The 26,862-nt window shown below is 43.2% G+C and overlaps 1 protein-coding gene across 1 annotated transcript; it reads left to right on the top strand.

The window, feature by feature from the left end:
* Nucleotides 1-857: 857 nt before the first annotated feature.
* Nucleotides 858-26,327, top strand: LOC145360151 (uncharacterized). Its single transcript, XM_080215140.1, has 5 exons — nt 858-1,127; nt 5,770-5,901; nt 22,475-22,681; nt 22,838-22,914; nt 26,166-26,327. Exons 1-5 carry the CDS (start codon nt 917-919, stop codon nt 26,235-26,237), a joined length of 699 nt encoding a protein of 232 aa, XP_080071266.1. The 5' UTR covers nt 858-916; the 3' UTR covers nt 26,238-26,327.
* The last annotated feature ends 535 nt before the right edge of the window (nt 26,328-26,862 follow it).

The following is a 26,862-nucleotide window of genomic DNA, read 5'->3' as shown; positions in this document are numbered from 1 at the left end:
GAGATGCTAGATTTTTATTTTCGATTTGTTTAATTAACTGAAATTCATCAACTGCTATTGTGGGATTTAAACTCATGTTTGCCAGATTATTATTACAGACCATTGAATTACAACTATATTATCATAACCAATCGATGTATCGTAATATGGAAGGTATAATCATCGATAAACAATTGTTAAATTAACTATGTAAGTAAATATCAATACATAAATAAATGGTTATTCATGCATTAGTATAACTCTAACTTTAACTGTGTATAAAAAGTACTGCGTCGAATGACAGCGCCGGAGCCACGGCTGTTTATAACTTCCAAGTTTGTTTACGAATCGATGTACATGGATACATATTTATATTTAGCAAGGCTACGGGAAATGTGGTTCGGTAAAAGTTTTTTAAAATATATTTGTAGCTTATTTTGTTTCCTGTGCCCGTTTCCGAGGAGTTTGTCTAACATTGACCATTATCTATTCGCCAACTTTTATTTTCGGCAAAAGGCGCTTTTTACGAGGAACAGAATCCTAAGCGGTAAATTTCTTTGTGATCTTTGCCGACACAACAATGGGGTCGGGGGACTTCGAGTGGGAGGTTCTTTCTGTCGCTGTTGGTCACTCAGTTCACTGAACAGAGGAGAATCTGTGACTGATATCCATCCCTTGGTGTAATTGAGGGAACTTGGAGATGTGTACTTATTTGGACGTTATTATCGTATGTCTTTTGCTTTCCCAAAAAGCAAAAGGTGAGTTATGAAAAAGCGACTCGATCTGTAATTATTTGTTTAAACCATGGTTCTTAAATGTTCACCAATTTTGAAAGATATTTTCTGTCTGCCTTTGACAAGGGCTGGGTAACTCACGCATGTTATTTTCTTCCCTATATTTTTGCATGCTCATTATTCATTTCACACACATTTTCTGAATGTTGTTTTTCTTGTTATATTCCTGTCTCTTTCCTTCTCGATCTCATATGCACTCAGGAGATCAGTTCAACAAGAACAGTGACCAAATTGATGATCAGAGGTCTGTGAAGACCTTGACTGAACAGTTCTTACGTTTCACGAAGTCATTGCGAAGGACTTCACAGATCACAGATCCTATCCACCGAGTCTTGGGAAGAGAGGGACAGACAGGTAAAACACATAATCGCTGGCTGACCAACTGTTATTTTGATAAATTCAGGTGAATGGCCATTGTTCCCACAGAAATAAATCACCAGGTTTAAAAGAAATTGGACATCTTTGAAGATAACGTTGGGTCAATAGTGGTTTTCAACCATAACTTAACAGCTCACCCTAGTCGCTAACATTAATCATTTAGTCCTGACCAAGTCCTGGGGCATGGGGAGCAGTGCTGGGGCAGACAGGACCTGTGCAAGATGGATGAATTGCACTTTTACAGGGCTGGGATTTGTGTCCTTGTGGGGAGGTTAACCAGTGTTGTCGGGGAGGAGGTAACCTAACTTGGCATAGAGAAGAATACAAGGAGAAGCATTAGAGGCGATAAAAATACATGAAGGATTGGGAAAGGCAATAGTAATAATTCAGAAAAAGGAGAGATCAGATAACAGAGAAATGCAAGGCAAACTAAAATGAGTTTGAAGTGCATGTGTACTCACGGTAAGCAAGTTGCAGACACAAATAGCCACTTGGAGTTCTGATAAATTGGCAATAACAGAAATCCTACCTACCTATCTTACTGCAACTGCACAGGGTACTGGTGAGGCCACAGCTGGAGTACTGTGTGCAGTTTTGGTCGCCGCACTTTTGGAAGGATATATTTGCCTTGGAGGGAGTGCAGAGGAGGTTCACTAGGCTGATACAGGAGGTGAGGGGGTTGGACTATGAAGAGAGACTAAATAGACTGGGTCTGTACTCGTTGGAGTTTAGAAGGATGAGGGGGGATCTTATAGAGACATATAAGATAATGAAAGGGATGGATAGGGTAGAGGTAGAGAGATTCTTCCCGCTTAGAAAGAATAGCAGAACTAGAGGGCACAGCCTGAAGTTAAGGGGGGTGCAGTCTAGATCGGAGTTGAGGAGGAACTTCTTCACTCAAAGGGTGGTGAATCTCTGGAATTCTCTGCCCGTTGAAGTGGTGGAGGCTACCTCGCTAAATATATTTAAGTCACGGGTAGATAGGTTTTTGATAGATAAGGGAATTCAGGGTTATGGGGAGAAAGTGGGAAAGTGGAACTGATCCACTTCAAGTCAGCCATGATCTTATTGAGTGGCGGGGCAGGCTCGAAGGGCTGGATGGCCTACTCTTGCTCCTATTTCTTATGTTCTTGTGTTCTTATGTTCTTACAAGAATGGGTAGTTAACATTCCTATCCACAGGATATTTAGGAGGGGGTGGAACTTTTGATCAAAAATACTGGGTTGAAATATCCCTGACTATTGGAGGCAAGCTGGAAGAGGGGAATGGTTGGAATATTAAGTGTGAATACATTGGGATGGAAGTTATTTTAGATATTTCAAAGGGTGGTTGGCATTGAGGGGGGATGTGATGCAGGGAATTGAGCCTGTTGAAAAGGCAATTAACTTAAATTTTACAAGGGTTTTTGGATTTTTCAAGGTCTGCATCTAAACCACAAGGCGTCAAAGCCCTGCTAAATATAACAAGGTGGTGAGCAAGCAGGAGGTCAGTTCTGGCTGTAAATGGCTGAGCTTTAGCAAGGAGCATACAACAGCATGGACATTGATGTTTTTAGGATCCAGCTGATGTTGCTACTCGACAAGTCAGATCTCAGGATGGAATCTGGCTTGGTAGATCCAAATTTATATATTTTTGTTAAGACACGTGGATGAACAGTCAGAGGACTACCAAATAACTTTTAACAAAAAATAAACAATTTATTGAACAAGAAAATATTAACTATAATGCACTGCTCATTCATCTCAAACATACCCTTACAGATTTACATGCGTAGTACAAGTTACAGAATTTATCTTGCGCTCTAATGTTCTCATTCAGTACACAGCCTATGTGAACGCGATTCTTGGCAAGTCAATCCTGATTGATCATTGTGTTGCAGCTACTGTGTCCCACAAATTCAAAAAAAGGTGCAAAGCCTGGATATGTTCCTTTTCCCTGCAGAGGTCACGCCCTTGCGAATGAATATATGTAGTTCCTAGCAAGAGTAAGTGATACATGTTGTGAGTCTGACAGATCATTTTAAATTGGTTGAGAGTTTAAATCAGAATAGTGACCATACCCAACCAGTCCATGTTTCCAAAACTCAGGACAAAATGTCCAATGATATCGATCACCCAGAGAGCAAGGGAATGGGTGAATTGGGCAACCTTCTTCTGAGACTGCTCCTGGGCCTAACCAAACAGACCAATAACCGGTCCAGGCAGAGTCAATTGGGTTGTTTGACTATCTGCTTGCTTGTCTTCTGTGACTGTTTATGTCTGAGTCTTTGTGGGGAGGAAGCATATGATATCCACAGGTATGTTTGATACCTTGTGCAATTTGTTTGTGCCCAATAAAAAGGGGACACTTTAGTTAGATTAATTTGATTTTGATTGCTGACATTGGGGCTGTCATTCTAAAAAGCCAATGAAAAGTGTAGAAATATGTTGATGTTGGCAAATTGTTTTCTTAATTAGTTTCATCTCTTGTCTGTCCAAGCTGGTTTTGATGCAGGGGCCCACACAAATAAATTGTCTAACGTGGAACAGCAGTCTGGACTTCTATAATGTCATACAAACATATGAATTAGGAGAATGTAGGCCATTTGGCCCATCGAGCCTGCTCCACCATTCAGTTAGATCATGGCTTATCCAATTGTGGCCTCAACTTCTCATCCATCCACATACTGCCACCACCCCTCCGCCCCCCCGATAACCATGGAATCCCTTGTTGGCTAAGAATCGATCTATCTTTGCTTTAAAAATATTAATTAGCTGTGCTTCCATTGCTCCCTGGGGAAGAAGGTTTCAAAGATTCATAACACTCAGAGAGAGAATTTTTTTCTCATCTCCATCTTAAATAGAAGATCCCTTCTTTTTAAACTGTGCCCTTTGGTTCTAGTCTCTCCCTGGAGGGGCAACATTTCAGCACCCACCCTGTCAAATTCGATCAGGATCTTGTCTGTTTCAATACCATCAAGCCTCAATTTTCTAAACTCCAATAGATACAACCCCTTCCTCCAAGAAAGACTGAACCTTCTCTGACCTGTTTCTAATGCACTTATATCCTTTTGTAAATAAAGAGACCAAAAATGTAGGCAGTACATTAGATATGGGCGGGCGGGCGGGAGGGAAGACGTGGGGGGATGTGGGCAGGGCACGTGGGGGGACGTGGGGGGGAGCAGGTGGGGGGTGTGGGGGGGATGTGGGGGGTGGGGGGAAGGTGGGAGGACGGATGGGAGGCGTGGGGATTGGGGGGATGGTGGTGGTGGTGCAATCTAAGTACCAAATGAGCATACAAATGGGAGAGAATCACACCCATTCTTCTGGGCGAGCTCCCACGTGCAATGGTAGGGCACTTAATGTACAAAAAAGAGGCAAAGTATGATTCATGCCAGTAGGGGTGAGTGGACAGAGTCTATTCTTGCTGGGAAGCCGGCTACTGACTGTGAAGGGCTCCATTGCTCTATTGAGCATGCGCCTTGATTTCTCAGTATAAATGTGTGCAAGTGTACTCAGTACATAGAGATCTGGCTTCCCAGGCTGATCCCCATTGCAGAGTACATCCCTGCCTCCCTGTTATTGCCCCACTCCTTCAATTAGGTGGTGCCAGGCGGGCAGTGCTTGGTTGCCAGGCTGCCATTGCCAGGCTCCCACATTGGCAGTTCAAGGCTGGCAGTGCCAAAGGGGCATTGCCTGGCTTTGCCCCAACCACCTCGGAGTCTCAGTGGCTTTTGATCCCACCAGCGAGCCCATCGCATCTGATCCCTGTTGCTGGGGACCATATGTGACCCTCGGCACTGAGAATCTCCACCAGCGAGGCTGTTAAGGCAAGTGAGCCCAGACAATTGTGTCTTGGACTCATGAATAAAATGTAAAATAGAAAATTAATATTAAAATTAGCCCTCACACCTTTCCTGGGCATGAGACTGATTAAATTGATAAAATACAGCCAGTAAGATTGAGGCGAACAAGCTGGATTTTTGCCTCTTGCTTGATCTTATGGGCTCATCGTGCCCTGTATAACTATAGCTCTGCTCAGCATTAGTTCACTTGTCTCAGAGTCGTAAGTTCATGTCCTACTCAAAGACTTGAGTCCGTAATCTATGCTGATTCTCCTACTAGGGAAATTCTGTACTGTCAAATATGCTGTTTTCAGATGAGATGTTAAACTGAGGCCACATTTGCACTTTTAGATGAACAAAAGAAAAATCCCATAGTATTATTTAAAGAGCAGGGGAATTTTATCTAGTTTCCTTGCCAGTATTTCTCTCTCAACTAACATTATCAAAACAGACTGGCTACGATCTTGTGTCTGTGGGTCCTTGCTGTTTGTCTAACTGGCTACTATATTTCATTCATTACTGCAGTGACTGCACTTCTATAGCACTTCACTGTCTTTGGAACATCCTGAGATCGAAAAGGTGCTATAAAAATATGTCACTTTTATTTCAAATTAATCTGCCAATATTGACTGTTCAGATGTTCATCTTAAGTATGGCTACCTGGGCAATATACATCAGGGTTTCTATGGAGCCCTACTTCAAATGGTCGTTATGAGAGTAGGGAAAGATTGAAAAATAGTGAAAATCATTGAAATTTGTCACATAAATATGCTGGTGTCTCATCTTGTTTTTCAGTTGAAGTTTTGATTCCGTTGAGAAGGTCACCTGTCGCCATTTACTGTCTGACTCCAGAGCTAAGTCAGAACACCATCAGCAATCCCTTGACTTACTGGTGGAGGGAGGGGGAGTCCCGGGCACATATGATAGGTATGTAAGTGAAAAGTGAAACTGAAACTGATGTTGGGCTCAGGCATGAGGTTCGTGAGTGATTGGGAATTACCTGGAGCTAGTCTGGGCAACAGTCAGCTGCATGACCAATTTTAGCCCTTATCCAATCTTACTCTCATTTAGAAAAAAAATCAAGAATTTGTGACTATATTGTTCAGCTTTCTCTGCTGTACTCCAGTCCCTGTGATTCATAGCTGGGGGGAAAGTATGGAGTAGGGCTGACTGAGGGAAATAGTTCTTTCTCAGATAGGTTTTGCAGCCATCTTTCACTGGTCTCTGACCAATTAAGTGCCCCAGTTCCCTCAGGAAAAGAGGAATATATACCATATGGAAGGGACTCATTAAACAAAAGGAATGGTAAGGCCAAGGCTATTTACTCACCAGTGGATCACCCTAGTGCAGGGTTGTACAATTACTGCAAAACAAATGTTAGTGTGTTCGTATAGCTGTGTGTAAGTGTTTGTGTGGATGTTTCTATGATTGTAAAAATTTGACACATACATATAAATTAGTAGCAGGTATTGGCCATTCGGTCGCTTGAACCTGCTCCACCATTCATTAAGATAATGGTTGATCTGATTATGACCTCAATTCCACTTTCCTGTCTGTACTGCCTCCACTGCTCTCTAGGGAAATAATTTCCAAAGACTCACGAACCTCTGAGAGGAAACAAATTTAACCACCTACTTATTTTTAAAACATGCCCCTAGTTCTAGATTCACGCACAATCTTGTCAAACCCCCTCGGGATCTTATCTGTTTCACTAAAATAGTCTCTCATTCTAAACTCCAACGGATACAGGCCCATCCATCCTATTCAACCTCATTAGACAACCCTTCCCTGATCCTTCTTTGACCAGTTTCTGTGCATGTAGATCCATGTAGTAGTTTGGTCACACAGAAATTTTTGCCTTGCACTCATCAGGTCAATTCGCAAGAATGTATGCTATATGAGAAGAGAAAGCTGATTTGTTGACAAATTGACTCAGATTGACAGTGGCATTGCCATGGAAAATGTACCAGTTGATGCTGACTGACAGTTTACTGCCAAGCATTGTTTGGAAATTTAAACCATACAGCTTAACTCTAATTGATCAGAGGAATACCTTGAAGAATGACTGAACAAATGGCTATTAATTAATATATTTAGCTGAAACAGGTGCAAGGTCCTATGTATTAATGTGTAGCCTCCAGTATAGGCACATGTGGCACACTGCAAGACCAACTGACAATCTGAAATTGGTTGACAGCATAATTATTAGCACACTAAGGATTATTTAGCAAATGTTTCCAATAGTGGAATCAAATCTAACGTTGGACACTGTTTCGAGTTGTCTGTTGCAAACAGCAGAAGGGACATGCTGTTTAATATGATCTGCCAGTCTTTGGGACATACACCCTACATGCCGAGCACTGCACTGGCACTGAAATTCAAATGCCACATTGCTCATTTGTGTGAGGGAAATATCCTTTAAGTTTGACAATAGCATCCTGTTCCTAATGAATATCACCTGTGTTGCTACTGCAGTGATGTGGAGATGCCAGTGTTGGATGTAGCACCTTGTCAAATGCCTTTTGGAAATCTAAGGAGAGCACATCCACAGATTCCCATTCATCCACATTGCTTGTTACTCCCTCCAAAAAACGCCAATAAATTAGTCAAACTTGACTTCCCTTTCACAGAATGAGGTTGACTCAGCCTGATTGCATTGAGATTTTCTAAGTGTCTTGCCATAACATTCTTAATAACGGAGTCCATCATTTTCTCAATGACGGATGCTAAGCTACCTGGCTTGTACTTCCTTGCTTTCTGTTTCCCTCCTAGAACATAGAACACTACAGCGCAGAACAGGCCCTTCGGCCCACGATGTTGCGCCGACCAGTTAAAAAACAATGACCCTCTAACCTAAACCAAACCCTTTCCATCCATAAACCTATCCACGGATCTCTTAAACGCCCCCAAACTAGGCGCATCCACAACTGCAGCAGGCAGGGCATTCCAATCCCTCACCACCCTCTGGGTAAAGAACCTACCCCTGACATCCGTCCTATAACTACCACCCCTTAATTTAAAGCTATGCCTCCTCGTGCTCGCTTTCTCCATCCGAGGAAAAAGGCTATCACTGTCCACCCTATCCAAACCTCTGATCATCTTATATGTTTCAATAAGGTCCCCTCGCAGCCGCCTTCTTTCTAATGAAAACAACCTCAAATCCCTCAGTCTCTCCTCATAGGACCTCCCCTCCATACCAGGCAACATCCTGGTAAACCTCCTCTGCACCCTCTCCAAAGCCTCCACATCCTTCCTATAATGTGGGGACCAGAACTGCACACAGTACTCCAAGTGCAGACGCACCAGAGTTTTGTACAGTTGCAACATGACGCTGCGGCTCTTAAATTCAATCCCCCTACCAATAAACGCCAAGACACCGTATGCCTTCCTAACAACCCTATCTACTTGATTCCCAACTTTCAGGGATCTATGTACACATACACCTAGATCCCTCTGTTCATCCACACTATTCAGAGTCCTACCGTTAGCCCTATACTCTACACATCCATTATTCCTGCCAAAGTGAATTACCTCACACTTTTCCGCTTTAAACTCCATCCTCCACCTCTCGGCCCAGCTCTGCAACTTGACCAAGTCTCCCTGTAGACTAAGACACCCTTCCTCACTATCTACCACACCTCTGACTTTGGTGTCATCAGCAAATTTACTAATCCACCCAGCTATACCCTCATCCAGATCATTTATAAAAATTACAAACAGCAGTGGCCCCAAAACAGATCCCTGAGGCACACCACTCGTAACTGAAATCCATGTCGAATACTTACCATCAACCATTACCCTCTGTCTCCTATCCGCCAGCCAATTCCTAATCCAATTTCCTAAATCACCCTCAATCCCATACATCTGCAATTTCTGCAGAAGGCTTCCATGGTGAACCTTATCAAACGCTTTACTAAAGTCCAAATACACCACGTCAACTGCCTTACCCCTATCCACCTCTTTGGACACTTTCTTGAATAGAATTCAATTTCTTGAATTCGCTATTTTTCAATCTGACAGGATCTTTCCAGAATGAAGTCATCAGGGCCTGTGTTCACTACAATTTTAGTTCTTTCTGTTTAACGCTTACAATACATGAGTTCATTCAGTATTAAAGGTCCAGCCACTCAGCACTGGAGGACAATACTGTCCAACCTATTAATACTGGGGGTGGGGTTCAGACTGTTCAATCATTTATTACTGAGGGGAAAAAGCACAATGGTGGAGTAAGAATTGTTTCTTGTTGGCCAGTCTGAAGGAAGATTACAAAGCTTGTGTCTATGAAATCAGTGTTTTGTGATGGGAAAAGTGTACAAGTCACCTACAAAGTAAGGCAAGATACTTCTTTGAGCTGAGTGGAATTAGAGCCACTTAACTTCCTCTTGGAGCTCTGGTTTTCCTCCAGATCATCTGTACTGAACGTTGGAGTTGCAGGGGTTCAGTTCTATGGGATTACCAGCCTCCAGTTCTTAATTAGGAACCGATTCTTCATATGTAAGCCCAAATAGTAGAAGCAGGTTGTGTGGAGAAGTCTTTGAGGCCAAACTTGATCCTTTCCCCACCTAACATCCAATCAGCACATACACATTCCAGCAAGGGATCATGATCAGGAGCACTGACATTCAAGCCAGGATTTTCAATTTCAAGGCAAGAATCCCATGTCAAGCTTATTTCCTGAAGTCACGATCCAGCCTTCTGCTGTGCACTATCCTCCCACACTATTGCTTCAAAAGGATGAACAGATGTCTGGACTAAATATATCAAAGCCTTTTGAAGTAGTGGAGCAGATCGCTGCTTCAAAAGGCTGATGTCTCTGCTGTCAATGAAAGGAAAGATTAATTGACAGGGAAATTGACATATTAAAATCTTAATCACAGTATTGTTGAATGCAGGAGAGCACTTTACCCATGTTCCCTAATGGATCTGAAAAATTTCAAAATGCTGGTCAATTTAATAGTCACTTTTAATAACATCCCTATTATACACCGATACATTATAATATGCAAAATTATCAGCACTTTTTGCACTTGTCTGTCAAACTCTCCCGACTCCAGAAGAGGGTTATTCCAGAACTGTCAATTCCTTTGAGATGCCTTGAACCACATCTCCTACCAAATCTGATCTAACTCCATGGAAATAGTGGACTGCTGAGAAGGTGATGGTATAAAACGTTCCCTCCCTACCCCACCCCAATGGAGTGGACAACTGTAGCATTTCTGCATGCTGGCTTGTTCTCTGCACTCATATTCTGGAGCTCAAAAAGCCCAGAAAATGATGGAATGAAGGAGGGATTCCCAAAATTGGGACACTTCCATCTTTCAATCCCCCCCCCTCCCCACTCCCACATCTGTTTACCCCCTTGTTAGCAAGTGTATGAACTCAGTTGTACTGCCTAACTGATACCTGGCTGAGATCAGCTAACTCAGCACATATTAGAAGCCAAACATTGGAGAAAAGGAGTGAAAAATTAATCATTGCTATAAGTCTATACAGTGGTTAAGCATTTATGCTATGGTGAAAGAGGAGGGTGTAAGTAACTGGAAAGCTCTTTCAAAGAACTAGCGCAAGCAGACTGGGCCAAAGTGACATTCCTGAACTCTATGATTATTTGTTATGAGCTTGTATCTACTTGTTTGCCAGGAGAGGGTGATCAATATACAGTGAGGCTCGATGGGAGCTTGATGCTGTTAAACTGGGAAACTTCGCAAGCCACCGGTTTCTATTTCTGCACTATGACACATATCAGACACCAGGAGGAACATAGCCTAACACTCCGCTTCTGTCTTGTGGGTGAGTGAAATCCCAGTGCTGTCATTTATTGGGATTAAAAGTGTAAAGAACCAGATTCAGTCAGAGTGTAATCTGGTAAGGTCAATCTAAATGCAACCTTAACCAAATGTAAGAACAAGATGATGTATGTTGGTTAGAGTAGCTATGGAATCATTACTGAAATGCTGGTATGTTCAAACAACAACTGGTTTATTTTACACATCTGAACTATGTACAGCTATCCATGACTAGATGTCACATTGCTGAAGCCATCAACATCTTCCCCTCCTAGTCATGATGTTCCCTTACATCATCATCATAGGGCTACTTACACAGTCCCACATACGGATGGTCTTCATTGAGAATTGTAGTGTCTGTTCTTTATTAATTCCTGGTTCAACGTCAGGTTCTTCCAAATGTATGATGATTGTCATCTTTGTTGAATGAAAATAAGATTTCTACAGTTTCTATATGTTGTAACTTCTGAAATATGAACTAAATAAGACCTTTGTTGATTGTCATCTCCCTTAACTATTACTCCTTCTTTCACTTGGTCTGAGCTCTGAATCTGGACATGCTTTTTCTTCCTCTCTTTACCGTTATACCTCATCTGATCACATTTCCCTCTTAATTTGATTGTGCATGATTATCCTTCTCTGTTTCCCACACTCACCATTCCTGCTTCTTGAGTTTGCTTTCATTCCTTTGTTGGTTTTGTTCTGTCCTTCATACTTCTGGAGCAATCCCATGCAATTTCTTGTTCTTGAACTCCTGAATAGTCCTAGACTTTTAGCCTTGGAAATAATTCTTCGGCTAGAATGGGAAGCTGTAAGGAATCTACCTAATCAATGTCCTGATTTCCCTCAAAATCTAGCACAGTTTATCACTCTTAAGATCACTCTCTTCTCGTATTGGGAAAGCAAACATTACAGGTCTTGTTTTCGGGTTTAGATTTTGCAATCTTTGACTGTTAGCATCTTATTTTTGGTGGATGGATAGGTACAGATATAATTTTTAGAAGTACTTTGGATGAGGGTAGTATTTGAACAGAGTATTCCTTTCCCAGATTTTCATCTTCAATTTCACAGCAAATGATGAGTACTTCTCATTTTTGTTTTCTCTGTCTAACTTTTTTCACCGTGCACTCGTGTGTGGACTTGCTCCTCTTTTCTCTGCCCCATCCCACCCACTAGAAATCCTTCTGCAAAATGGCTGGACCATCAATCTCTGTGAAAAATGTCAAAAGGTCAGCGCTGAAGTCACAATCCAGATATAAGAACATAAGAAATAGGAGCAGGAGTAGGCCATCTAGCCCCTCGAGCCTGCCCTGCCATTCAATAAGATCATGGCTGATCTGTCCTGGCTCAGTTCCACATTCCCGCCCTCTCCCCATAACCCTTAATCCCCTCTCATATCAAAAACCCATCAATCCGCGTCTTAAAAATATTTAGCGAGGTAGCCTCCACCACTTCAACGGGCAGAGAATTCCAGAGATTCACCACGCTTTCAGTGAAGAAGTTCCTCCTCAACTCCGTTCTAAACCGCCCCCCCCTTTATCTTGAGGCTGTGCCCCCTAGTCCTACTATCCTTTCTGAGCGGGAAGAGTCTCTCCACCTCTATCCTATCCATCCCATTCATCATCTTATACGTCTCAATGAGATCTCCCCTCATTTTTCTAAACTCTAACGAGTACAAGCCTAGTTTATTCAGCCTCTCCTCATAGCTCAACCCCCTCAACTCCGGCATCAGCCTAGTAAACCTTCTCTGCACTCCCTCCAAGGCCAAGATATCCTTGCGTAAGTACGGCGCCCAAAACTGCACACAGTACTCCAGCTGCGGCCTCACCAATGCCCTATACAGCTGCAGCAAGACCTCCCTACTTTTATATTCAATCCCCCTCGCTATGAAGGCCAGCATCCCATTCGCCTTCCTGACCACCTGCTGCACCTGCAAGCTGGGTTTTTGCGACTCATGCACAAGGACCCCGAGGTCCCTCTGCACCGTCGCCTGCTGCAGTTTTTCGCCACGTAAGTAATAATCCTTCCTACCATTATTCCTACCAAAGTGGACCACCTCACACTTGCCAACATTAAATTCCATTTGCCATTTCCTGGCCCATTCGCCCAGCCTATCTAGATCCTTCTGTAGACTCTCCACACCCTCCGCACAATTTGCCGTTCCACCAATCTTGGTGTCATCAGCAAATTTCGACACCATACACTCGGTTCCCTCCTCCAGATCATCTATATAAATGGTAAATAGCTGAGGCCCCAGCACCGACCCCTGAGGCACTCCACTAGTCACCATCCACCAATCCGAATAGCACCCATTGACCCCCACTCTCTGCCTCCTATTTGACAACCAATCCTCTATCCACGCTAACACCCTACCCCCAACTCCATGTCCCCTGACCTTCTGCAATAACCTCTTGTGAGGTACCTTGTCAAACGCCTTCTGAAAATCAAGAAAGACCACATCCACCGGCTCTCCTCTATCCACCGCCCTAGACACATCCTCATAGAACTCCAGTAAATTTGTCAGACATGACTTCCCTTTAACGAAACCGTGCTGCGTCTGCTCTATCAAGCAATTCCTCTCAAGATGCGTCGCTATTTCCTCCTTGATGACGGATATTCAATGCAGTTAGATAGTTTCATGGATTCCGTCTGATAGATTTCTTCCATTTTCTTTAAGACTGAACACTATAAAAGCTCTATTACTTAAAAGAGAATTCTTGATTCTGCAGAACATGCACTGATTCTAATATCTGCTTTCTCTTGTATTGGAGTGTTTCCTACAACCTGCCATTGATTTTTAGTTCAATCCCTCTTGGACCGTACATCTCCATTGGCTACAGGCAATGTGTTGGTAAGCATGGTTCATTATCTGGTAAAATTGTCACACCAGCTCCAGTATCTAGTTTAAAGTTGGTGATATGTCTGGCAACACAAACCGATTTTCCAGAATGCATAATAGGGATCATTGATCTCACCCAAGAAATATTTTTGTTCTTCCGGTGGAAATTCCAACTTCATGAATACTTTTATTCATGAAAACTTTTGATTTAAAACTGTGAAGTTAGAGGTTTCACTTCAGCACATCTTCTGCAGAGAAATAGTTGAAGGGCCTGCGGATTGGATCTTTTTGGCACCACAGCATTAGAAGGGTTTTAAGGCATCTTATACTTTCTCTTCAAATTCTACTTTCTTGTCTAATGTGTTTTACATTCCCGGGCTCAAGGAATTGTATGGTCACTGCAAGTTTCCTGAGCTAAGGATTTTCTTCGCCTCTCAGTATTGCCCTGTTCTGCTTACAGACCTCTGTTTGTTTGTCTCGCTGCTGTATTGCTTTCTCTACCGTGAGACCTTCCTTTAGATAGGGGCAGCACAGTAACACAGTAGTTGGCACTGCCACCCCACAGCACCAGGGACCTGGGTTTGATTCCCAGCTTGGGTCACTGTCTGTGCTGAGTTTGCACATTCCCTCCATGTCCACATGGGTTTCCCCTCAGTGCTCTGGTTTCCTCCCACAGTCTGAAAGACATGTTAGTTAAGTGCATTGGCCATTCCAAATTCTCCCTCAGTGCACCCTAACAGGCACCAGAATGTGGAGACTAGGGGATTTTCACAGTGACTTCATTGCAATGTTAATGAAAGTGTACTTGTGAAATAATAATAATAAACTTTAAAATGTTAAACTTTAAGTCTTACAGTGATTCATCAATAATACTGACTACAATGTGGTCTCATATTAATTCTGTTTTTAGATCTCCACACTCACACCTTTCAACTTGACTATAAAGGTCATTAATAAAGGTACCTCTGAGTTCACTTAGTTTCTGAACGCTTTAATTGAATTTGGCCCTTTCCATTTATTGAAGGTTTTTCAAATTTATCATAAGTCTCATTGATGCCCTGTCGGGTAATAACATCAACTGCTATTGTGGAATAAAGTAATTAATTGACCTGTTCAGCTTCAGATTTACTGTCCAACCCTGAAGCAATTTAGAAGCTCAAGGATCTTTTTCTCTAAAGTGCCCAGTTTAGAGTATGATTTGGTCCTTCCTTGTGACTAAACTCTGAGGTAGCTCTGATCCATTGTTTTTTTAAGCTGGTTTGCCCATAGTTTTAAAACTTCCTGCATATATTTGAAACTTAACCATGCTGATCAATCTTTTACCAAGACCTGTTGCACTCAGCTGGCAGAGGTATTCACAGATATCTTCAACCTCTCTTTACAACAATTTGAGGTTCCTATCTGCTTCAAGAAGATGACCATCATCCTGGTATCTAAAAAAAACAAGCAGCGTGTCTTAATGACTATTGACCAATGGCTCTGACATCCATCATTATGAAGTGCTTTGAAAGATTAGTCATGGCACGAATCAATTCCAGTCTCCCAGACTATCTGGATCCACTACAATTTGCCAACTGCCGCAACAGGTCCACAGCAGACATCATTTCCCTGGCCCTGCACTCAACCTTAGAACACCTAGATAACAAGGTCAGACTCCTATTTATTGACTGTAGCTTAGCCTACAACACTATTACTACCACAAAACTCATCCTCGAACACCATGGCCTGGGCCTTGGCACCTCCCTTTGCAACTGGATCCTGAACTTCCTAACTCACAGACCATAATCAGTAAGGATAGGCAACAATACCTCCACCATGATCATGCTCAACACCAGTGCCCACAAGGCTGTGTTCTCAGTCCCCTCCTATACTCCTTATACACCTATCACTATGTGGCCAAATTCTCCTCCAGTTCGATTTTCAAGTTTGCTGACGACAACACTGTAGTGGGTCGGATCTCAAACAATGACTAGATGGAGGACAGGAATGAAATAGAGAATCTGGTGAATTGGTGCAGTAACAATAATCTTTCCCTCAATGTCAACAAAATGAAGGAGATTGTCATTGATTTCAGGAAGCGTGAAGAAGAACATGCCCCTGTCTACATCAATGGAGATGAGGTGGAAAGATTCAAGAGCTTCAAGTTTTTAGGTATCCAGATCATGAACAACCTATCCTGGTCCCCCCTATGTTGACAATATAGTTAAGAAAGCCCCCAATGCCTCTACCTTTTCAGAAGACTAAGGAAATTTGGCATGTCAGCTACCACTCCCACCAACTTTTACAGATGCACCATAGAAAGCATTCTTTCTGGTTGTATCACAGCTTGGTTTGGCTCCTACTCTGCCCAAGACCGCAAGGAACTACAAAATGTTGTGAATGTAGCCCAATCCATCACGCAAACCAGCTTCCCATCCATTGACTCTGTCTACACTTCCCGCTGCCTTAGCAAAGCAGCCAGCATAATTAAGGATCCCACACACCCTTGACATTCTCTCTTCCACCTTCTCCCTTCAGGAAAAAGATACAGAAGTCTGAGGTTATATACCAATCGACTCAAAAACAGCTTCTTTGCTGCTGCTGTCAGACTTTTGAATGGATTTATTTTGCATTGAGTTGATCTTTCTCTATAACTATGTAATGAGGCGGGTAGAATTAGGGACCTTGCGGTGAAGGATCCTCTTGGGGAGAGTGATCATTGTATGGTGGAGTTTCTGGTGCAGATGGAGGAGGAGAAAGTGGGTTCCCGGACACGCGTACTTTGTTTGAATAGAGGGGAGTACGGTAGGATGAGAGAAGAATTGGCGAATGTGGACTGGGGGAGCACGTTGGAGGGAGGGTTGCTGAGGAGCAGTGGAGGATCTTTAAGGAGATCTTTCTTGGTGCTCAGCGGAAATTTATTCCGATGGTCAAAAAGGACCGTAGGAGGAGAGGTAATAAGCCGTGGATAACGAAGGAGGTGAAGGAAAGTGTTAAATTAAAAGCGGAGGAATTTAGAGTAGCTAAGAGTAGTGGGCGAGAAGAGGATTGGGAGAGGTTTAAATGTCAACAAAGATTGACAAAGAAGTTGATAAAGAAGGGTAGGAGAAACTATGAAGCTGGGCTAGCGCTTAATATAAAAAAGGATAGCAAGAGTTTTTATAAATATATAAAAAGGAAGAGGCTGGCTAGGGTGAACATTGGTCCTTTAGAGGATGAGAAAGGGGACCTAGTGGTAGGGGATGGGGATATGGCTAAGGTATTGAATAATTTTTTTGTTTCTGTCTTCACGGAGGAGGACGTGAATAATTTGCCGGGTGTTAGAGATGGAAAGGTGGTAGGACTGGAGGGTCGTAATGACATTACTGTTACTAGAGAGGCGGTGCTCGACAGACTGGAGGGGCTGATTGTGGACAAGTCCCCAGGACCGGATGGAATGCATCCGAGGGTTCTGAAAGAAATGGCAGAGGTGATAGTTGATGCCTTGGTGGTTATTTTCCAGACGTCGCTGGATTCCGGGGAAGTGCCGGATGATTGGAAAACGGCTAATGTTACGCCGTTGTTTAAGAAGGGTGCCAGGCAAAAGGTGGGGAATTATAGGCCGGTTAGTTTAACGTCTGTGGTAGGTAAAATGTTAGAATCTGTCATTAAGGAGGAAATTGCAAGGCATCTTGAAGGGAATTGCTTGATAGAGCAGACGCAGCACGGTTTCATTAAAGGGAAGTTGTGTCTGACAAATTTGCTGGAGTTCTATGAGGATGTGTCTAGGGCAGTGGATAGAGGAGAGCCGGTGGATGTGGTCTTTCTAGATTTTCAGAAGGCGTTTGACAAAGTACCTCACAAGAGGTTATTGCAGAAGGTCGAGGGACATGGAGTTGGGGGTAGGGTGTTAGCGTGGATAGAGGATTGGTTGTCAAATAGGAGGCAGAGAGTGGGGGTCAATGGGTGCTATTCGGATTGGCGGATGGTGACTAGTGGAGTGCCCCAGGGGTCGGTGCTGGGGCCTCAGCTTTTTACCATTTATATAGATGATCTGGAGGAGGGAACCGGAGTGTAGGGTGTCGAAATTTGCTGATGACACCAAGATTGGGGGAACAGCAAATTGTGCGGAGGGTGTGGAGAGTCTGCAGAAGGATCTAGATAGGCTGGGTGAATGGGCCAGGAAATGGCAAATGGAATTTAATGTTGGCAAGTGTGAGGTGGTCCACTTTGGTAGGAATAATGGTAGGAAGGACTATTACTTACGGGGCGAAAAACTGCAGCAGGCGACGGTGCAGAGGGACCTCGGGGTCCTTGTGCATGAGTCGCAAAAACCCAGCTTGCAGGTGCAGCAGGTGGTCAGGAAGGCGAATGGGATGCTGGCCTTCATAGCGAGGGGGATTGAATATAAAAGTAGGGAGGTCTTGCTGCAGCTGTATAGGGCATTGGTGAGGCCGCAGCTGGAGTACTGTGTGCAGTTTTGGGCGCCGCACCTGCGCAAAGATATTTTGGCCTTGGAGGGAGTGCAGAGGAGGTTTACTAGGCTGATACCGGAGTTGAGGGGGTTGAGCTATGAGGAGAGGCTGAATAAACTAGGCTTGTACTCATTAGAGTTTAGAAGAATGAGGGGAGATCTCATTGAGACATATAAGATGATGAATGGGATGGATAGGATAGAGGTGGAGAGACTCTTCCCGCTCAAAAAAGACAGTAGGACTAGGGGGCACAGCCTCAAGATAAAGGGGGGGCGGTTTAGAACGGAGTTGAGGAGGAACTTCTTCACTCAAAGGGTGGTGAATCTCTGGAATTCTCTGCCCGTTGAAGTGGTGGAGGCTGCCTCGCTAAATATTTTTAAGACGCGGGTTGATGGGTTTTTGATAAGAGAGGGGATTAAGGGTTATGGGGAGAGGGTGGGAAGGTGGAACTGAGCCGCGACAGATCAGCCATGATCTTATTGAATGGCGGGGCAGGCTCGAAGGGCTAGATGGCCTACTCCTGCTCCTATTTCTTATGTTCTTATGTTCTTAACTTTGCAGAATGTAGTGTTACAGTCATAGCTGTCTCTTTTCCTTCCCTATGATTGGTATGTTTTGTCTGTACAGCGCGCAAGAAACAATACTTTTCACTATTACTGTTAATACATATGACAATAATAAATCAAGTCAAAATCAAATTGTCTTTCCCTGGGGGATCTCTCAGCTGGAGTTGGTATTTGTTTCTTCAATACTGCTAAGTTGTTAAAAACTTTATTGCTTATAATCTCTTTGCTCCCTTCCCCTGGAGTATCAAGTATTTGCAGCCATTTTCCTTTCCTTCGGTGCTGGCTCATGTTTGCCATATGTAATGGTGTCAATTCTTAACCCAAACTGCAAGGTTTTCTGTAACCCACCCATGCTAGGGATTATGTTTTTCCCAGTACTGCCTCTCACTGTGTGCTGTTAAACTCAATTTTTACTCGTTTTAACAATTGCTCACAGTTCCATGATCTTCGCTTGATTCTCCAATTCAAAGCCTATGATCGTTGGATTGGGAGTTTCTTCACAGACCACCATTTGGTGTGATGCAGCCCTGAATGTCTTTGAAAGTTGATTTTCTGACTCTTCCTATCCTCACTTTGTCCATGGAGCAGCTTTAAAGTTCTTCACCTATGGCTTACCGAATTCTGCAATTTTGGGGCTACTTTTACAAGTCTAAAGTTGAATTACCAGTGTTCTGGGGTCTATCACCATTGCTACCATGTTACATGTTGGTTACTCCAATTTAGGAATAATTACCGAGCTGTTGGTATATTCAAACAATGATTCATTTATTTTATGCAACTGAACTATGTACAGTTATCCATGACTAGGTATTACACTGCTGAAGCCATGACCATTCTTCAATTCCATTCTAGTTATGTGTTCTTTTACATCATCATGATAGGAAGTGCTGTTTACATAGTCCCACACATTAACTGTTACAAATTCTAATACTACATAGAGCAGGGCCAAGAACGAAGCAGCTGCAAGGAACCGTGCTGACATATCCAGGTGGGGAGGTTTCACCAGCATTTTCACTGTTGGCAGGAATCCCAATGTGCATGCTGAATTGGACGTTGGGGCAGAAATGGGATTTTCGACAGGCGTCAAACCCATTGCCATTCATCTTGTTGGCCCCAATTAGGTTCCTGACCCATTGATTATGCAGAATTGTCAATTTGAATGTAATTAGCAGGCTTGAAGCCTGATTAAAAGCCCTCCTACCATTCGCTCTCCTCCCTGGTGGGATCTGCATTGGGCAATCTTTGGTGCTAGTCATGATCATTGTGGACCTGGCATGGAGGACCCTATGCCTTCGTGCTGCTGCCAGGCTGCAGAGGGAGGGTCCCCCAAAGGTCCTGGAGTTTGGGTATTCTCGTGCGAGAGGCAAGGCATTGACCATGGCACTCTTTCCCCCAGCATGGAGATCTTGTGGCTAGATTGCCCCTTCTAGGTCTGGGAAACCTGAACATCACTCTTGGCATGGTGATTTCAGGCAGCAGTCTGATCAAGTCTTCATTCTGGTCTGTGTTCTGTGAAAAATTTGAAGAGGTCTGGTCGCTTTAATCTCCATGCCATTTGGACACTTGGCAGGCTTCCAAATCATTTTCTCTCTCTCTCTCTCTCTCTCAGAAGCTGCAGGTGTGAGAAAAACCCTTTCAAGTTCACTGATTGACAAGAGAAAACACTTTCCTTTGGGTGGGGGGGGAGGTGGGATTTCCTTCTCCACAGTTGCTCACTCAGCCCCATTACTTTAACACTGCATTTATTCCCAGTCTCTGAGCCTTCCTAGAAAGTACAAATCCTTGTATGTCCTTTGAAGTCCTTTAGAACATAGAACACTACAGCACAAACAGGCCCTTCGGCCCACAAGTTGCGCCGATCACATCTATACCTATCAAATCATAGAACTATCTGTAACTCCCAATGCCATTAGATCCCATATACTCATCCAGAAGTCTTTTAAAAGACCCCAGGGAGTTCGCCTCTACCACCACCAACGGCAGCCGATTCCACTCACTCACCACCCTCTGAGTGAAAAACTTACCCCTAACATCTCCTGTGTACTTGCTTCCCAGCACCTTAAACCTGTGTCCTCTTGTAGCAACCATTTCAGCCCTGGGAAATAGCCTACGAGAATCCACCCTATCCATTCCTCTCAACATTTTATAAACCTCTGTCAGGTCACCTCTCAACCTTCGTCTCTCCAGGGAGAAGAGACCTAGCTCCCTCAACCTATCTTCATAAGGCATGCCTCCCAATCCAGGCAACATCCTTGTAAATCTCCTCTGCACCCTCTCAATAGCTTCCACATCCTTCCTGTAATGAGGTGACCAGAACTGCGCACAGTACCCCAAGTGGGGTCTGACAAGGGTCTTATAAAGTTGCAGCATTACCTCCCGACTCCTAAACTCAATCCCTCGATTAATGAAGGCTAGTACACCATACGCCTTCTTGGCCACATCCTCCACCTGTGAGGCCGATTTAAGAGTCCTATGGACCCAGACCCCAAGATCCTTCTGCTCTTCAACACAGCTAAGACTCCTACCCTAGATATTGTACTCCTGCTTCCCGTTGGTCCTGCCAAAATGAACCAATACACATTTATCCGTGTTGAAGTCCATCTGCCACTTCTCCGCCCAGTCTTGCATCCTATCTATGTCTCGCTGCAACTTCTGACATCCCTCCAGACTATCCACAACATCACCAACCTTCGTGTCGTTGGTGAACTTACTAACCCATCCCTCCACTTCCTCATCCAGTTCATTTATGAAAATGACAAACAGCAAGGGTCCTAGAACAGATCCCTGGGGTCCTCCACTGGTGACCGACCTCCATGCAGAAAAAGACCCATCCACAACCACCCTCTGCCTTCTGCAGGCACGCCAGTTCTGGATCCACAAGGCCAAAGCCCCTTGGATCCCATGCCCTCTCACCTTCTCAAGAAGCCTTGCATGGGGGACCTTATTAAATGCCTTGCTGAAGTCCATGTAAACCATGACCACCGCTCTTCCTTCGTCAATGTGTTCGGTCACATTTTCAAAGAACTCAACTAGGCTCGTAAGGCACGACCTGCCCTTGACAAAGCCATGCTGACTATTCCTGATCATTCTAAACTTCTCTAAATGCTCATAAATCTTGTCCCTCAGAATCCTCTCCATCAACTTACCAACCACTGAGGTCAGACTCACCGGTTGGTAATTTCCTGTCACTTTACTTTCATTCAATTTCGTAGTGCAGTCTAACAAGCCTTTCATTGAAAGTCTAATGGTTTATGCACAGTATGCAGTATTTATCTTTCCCTTCACGGTTGAATGCATCTGAATTACCCATTTGCAATGTTTATACAAAAGAGGTGAGACCACTTAGCTGCTTTGCAAAGTTTTTCAAAAGACTTTGATCAAAGAGATGCCACCAAGACTGATATTCAGGATTCTCAGGGCTAGAAGGGAGAGTCTTGCCACAAGACCCCAATCCCAGGAGACAGGGCCGAAGTTAACCCCTTACCCCCAACCTGAACCCATCCAGAACACTGAGGGGACCCTCCTTCTGCATCATGGCAGTGGCAGAGGCGGGGAGGGGGTTAGAGAATGTCACCATTTCCTTTTAAAGGGGGAGTGGTGAATGCCTGTCTGTCAGCATGGAGATTGGTGTGTTCTTTAAAAAGGGTGCCCTGATTTCTGAACAGACAGGCTTGCAGGGGTATTTTCCGTGATGCATACATTTGCATTGTCAGGTGGAAGAATTCCATCTCACAGCCACTGCTAATGCCAATGGAAACACTCTGGTTTTCCCACCGGCATTGGCACTTGGTTTCAAAAAGGGTGAATTGCAGCCATCATGTTAAGTGATTATATCTGGACTATATGTGAAGTAATCCAGCTCTTCCTCTGCTGCAGCCTACCACTTGCCATTTCGAAGCTTACAAGTTAGTGTGCAGTTCAAAACCACAACCTGTGAGCAACGCTATGTGAAAAACTCTATTGCATCTATGAAGTCAGTATTGTTCTTGATGTGTGAACAGCTGTCCTGTCAGATAACAAACTTGGAATTTGACTGCAAACAGTGGGGTACAATGGAGCATCACATCCAGCTCAATATTTCAGGTACGTGGCATAGGATCACTGCACAACATATTAAACACATCCCAGCATGATAAATGCACTCCTCTGGGGTGGAACTCAGACCATAGATCAGGAAAGTTCCAAGTATAATTACATAGTTATATCTCATGAGTGTGGTGATTTTCTTTCTCCACACAGTGCAGTCACAAGGTGACGGTGGAATCATCCCATGCAAAACGGGTCAGGATTGCCACAATGAACAGACATTGAGGAAGGTAAGGACCATGCAGGGAGTAGATTCAGAAAAACTTCATTCCCCTCACCAAATAACTTTTACTACAATAAAATACTGCAGAAATCAGATGCAAACAGAAAATGCTGGAAATATTAATAGGTCAGGCTGGACCTGAGGAGAGGAAAGTATATTAAGTTTTCCAGTTGATAATCTTTCTTCAGACTGAAAGAGTTGTTTGTTTTTATGCAACTACAGAGACTGGGAAAGGACAGAGGGTAAAAAGGGATGGTATAGGATAGGTTGGGAGACTGGAGAGATTAAATGATGAAAGGGATGACAGGGCAAGGCAAAAGAATGTGGTAATGGGACAAGAAAATAAAATGTGTTCAGAGGAGGTATAAATGGCAGTGGTTATGATCTGAAATTGTTAGACATCAGTGTTCTGTCTGGAAGGCTATGAAGTGCCTAATCAAAGTCCCTTGAACTTCTATAAAACAATGAAGGAGGTTAAAGGCAGGGAGGTCAGTATGAGAGTTTGGGAGAACTCTTCTGGGCTGAACAGAGATGTTCTGCATAGCATTCACCCAACCTGTGCTATAAGTGTTGATCAAAGTGTAAAAATGCTTTACTCTGTATCTAACTGGTGTTCTCCATGCACTGGGAAATGTTTAATGGCACACCGTAGATTTACTTCTTCTAACCTATGTGGTACTTGTCAGAAATGTTTAATATGATACAGGGATTTACAGATTTCCTCTCTATCTATCTCACTGTGTCTTTCTGGGAGTGTTTGATATAACTCAGTTGAATGAACTTCAAATGATAAAAGGGGGGCGGTTTAGAACGGAGTTGAGGAGGAACGTCTTCACTCAAAGGGTGGTGAATCTCTGGAATTCTCTGCCCGTTGAAGTGGTGGAGGCTGCCTCGCTAAATATTTTTAAGACGCGGGTTGATGGGTTTTTGATAAGAGAGGGGATTAAGGGTTATGGGGAGAAAGCGGGAAAGTGGAACTGAGCAGCGACAGATCAGCCATGATCTTATTGAATGGCGGGGCAGGCTCGAAGGACTAGATGGCCTACTCCTGCTCCTATTTCTTATGTTCTTATGTTCTTATGAACTCTAATCTGGAGAGATTTGGAAACTAAGTAAAGAATTTTAAAATTGACTTGGTCAGCGAGTACAAGGGTGAGAAGTGAATGGGTTTTTTGAGAGTTAGGATACAATCTGCAGATCTTTGGATGAACTGAAGAAAAAGCTGATTGCATAGTGATGATGCCACTGGACATTAGTGGTGGAAGGTGTTGTCAACAATGTTATCAAGTGGCGCTTACTCAGCAACAGCCTGCTCATTGATTCTTGGTTTGGGTTCCACAAGGGCCATTCAGCTCCTTACCTCATTACAGCCTTGGTCCAAACATAGATAAAAGAACTAAACTCAAGAGGTGACATAAGAATGACTATTCTTGATAGCAAGACAGCATGTAACTGGGCATAGCATCAAATGCAAAAATGGAGTCCAGTAATTGTAGTCATACCTAGCACAAATGAATATTGGTGTGGTTGTTGGAGGTCAGTCAACCTTGTCATATGACATTGCTGCAGGAGTTTTTCAGGGTAGTTTCCTGAGCCCAACTGCCTTCAGTTGTTTCATCAATGATCTTCCATCATAAGGTCAAAACTGGGGATGATGTTCACTGCTGATTTCACAATGTTCAGTCCCATTTGTGACAGATACTGAAGTTGCCCGTGTCCATTTGCTGTAGCAAGACTCAGACAATATTCAGACTGGGACTGATAAGTGATAAATAACATTTGCATCACACAAGTGCCAGATGATGACCATCTCCAACAAGAGATAATCTAATCATCTGCCTTTGACATTCAATGGCATTGCTATCTTATGACCAGAAAATTAACTGGACTAGCCATATGAATAATGTGTCTGCAAGTACAGATGAGACTGGATTCTTTATCTTTTGCCTCCTGAATCCAGTCCACCATCTGAAAGGTACCAGTCAAGAGTATGTTAGAATTCTCTCCGCTTGCCTGGAAGAGTGCAGCTCCAACAACATTCAAGAAGCTTAACACCATTCAGAATAAAGCAGCCCACTTGATTGACACCCCATCCATTACATTCAACATTCACTTCCTCCACCATCAATGCACGGTGGCAACAGGGTTTACCATCTACGAGATGCACTGCAAAAACTCCCTTAGGTTCATTCTTCAATATCTTCTAAACCTGCAACATCTAAATTCTACATATTCACAGATGTTTAACCCCAACACCTGCATATTTGCCTCCAGACCATACATCATTCTAACTTGAAACTATATTGTGTTCCTTCACTATTGCTGGGGTAAAATCCTGGGACTCCTTACACCCACTTGGACAACAGCAGTTCAAGAAAATGGCTCACCACCATTTTCCCAGGGGCAATTAGGATGGGCAATAAATGATGACTTGTCCAGTAAAGCCTACGTTCTGTGAAAAAATAAATAATAAGAAAGTTTACAGATGATGCAAGGTGGTTGATTGATAGGGACATCAATGCTTGAGACTGAGATAAAAGAAGTTATGAAAGAGGAATTTGGCAGCAGATGAGCTGAGGCAGGACAGAGATGTGTGCAGAGATGTAAAAGCAGGAAGAATCAAATAAATTATTTTGGAAGCTAGGACTTCGATAATTAGAGAACTCTTTGGGGCTGTTGCTAGGCAATAAGCGTGTAGGTAGTCCTGTTTCCTTTAGGTAACCTGGCAATTAATTTAAAAAATCATTTCAGCAATAAGGAATTCATAAATTTTTAGTGAAATCAACAGAAATTGTTGTCAAGTATGCAGTCTGAAGGCAGAGCAGTAACAGCTAATTTTAATGATAAATATTTAGCGACAACTTGGAAATGAAAATAGTGCAGCACATTGAAAATATGACAGTACTGTGCCTTTAAGAAATGTATTTTAATCACATTTCTTTGCAGGTTTTTCAAGCAGCTCCTACCATTTTGTTGGCACAGAGATGTCTGTAACTGGTGTCCTCTAATTGCTACTGAAGCAATATAATGGACATGGATTTTAATCTGGACTAATGCAGTATTCTGTGGTTTAATGGTCCTTTGGGAATTGCTGAGTGAAGCTGGATTTGAGATTGATTGACAGTTTATGTCATGTGGTTAGGGTTAGCTGTGCTTCAGAGAAAAGTCCAATTTTAGTTTCATTTTCTCAGTTGCTGTTAGAAGCTGGTGGAAGAAAGCAGTGTCTCTGTCTCTCTCTCTCTTTCTCTCTCTCTCCAGAGGCTTGCTGAAAGTTCCAGGCCTTGGAGAATTGATCCGACATTCAAAGGACCAATTCACAGCAGGTGTTAAAAAGCTGAAAACCCAACATTACGTGAGCATACTTGTTTCTGTGTCAAGTCTAGAGAAGGGTGTATGTCTATGGGATGGTGTTTGACTTGGAACAAATAGATAGTTGGTTGTTAAGATTTATACTGTATCATATTTAAATCTTGCAATTAAAAGTTATGCTAATTCATTTTATTATATTTTAACTGTTCTTAAATAAACTTTGTTTGATAAAAGCTTCCTAGTGGGTCACTTGAATCAGATCTGGAATGGAACACCTTATGCTCATCCATGACAAAATCAAATGTGAAACTTAAGGTCTAGACTATCTTCATAAAACACCTTGGAGTGTCTGGCCTCAGTCTTAACAAAAACAAAATGGCGACAGAGTTTGCGGAACCACGACTACCACCAACCTAGGTGAGAGTCACCAACTACAGTTTGATAGGCTTCATAGATGCTGGCATAAAAATCATGACAGCAATGTATTAACGTGGGCGGGAAATATGTGCTATGCATAAGGCCATTAGAATAGATGGTGTTGAAACAGACCTTTATTGAAGGTTATGGAACTGTAGCTGGCTAGGTAGTTGGGGAGGGGGGTGGATAAACTCATTTTCTATCTGCTTTCTTTGCAGGCTTACGAGCA

This window comes from Carcharhinus amblyrhynchos, chromosome 30 (assembly GCF_965287045.1).
Source record: "Carcharhinus amblyrhynchos chromosome 30, sCarAmb.v2.hapA, whole genome shotgun sequence".
NCBI classification, from domain to species: Eukaryota; Metazoa; Chordata; class Chondrichthyes; order Carcharhiniformes; family Carcharhinidae; genus Carcharhinus; species Carcharhinus amblyrhynchos.
Note: the sequence above shows the minus strand (reverse complement) of the source record. Positions and strands in the feature narration are given on the sequence as shown.

Bases quoted from the DNA above. Each gene is read 5' to 3' on its own strand.
- LOC145360151 (XM_080215140.1), top strand. From the start codon at position 917: ATGTTGTTTTTCTTGTTATATTCCTGTCTCTTTCCTTCTCGATCTCAT. The intron at 5,902-22,474 runs GTATGTAAGTGA...CCTCTGCTGCAG, and splicing joins GTCCCGGGCACATATGATAG to CCTACCACTTGCCATTTCGA. The intron at 22,915-26,165 runs GTAAGGACCATG...CTCTCTCTCCAG, and splicing joins ATGAACAGACATTGAGGAAG to AGGCTTGCTGAAAGTTCCAG.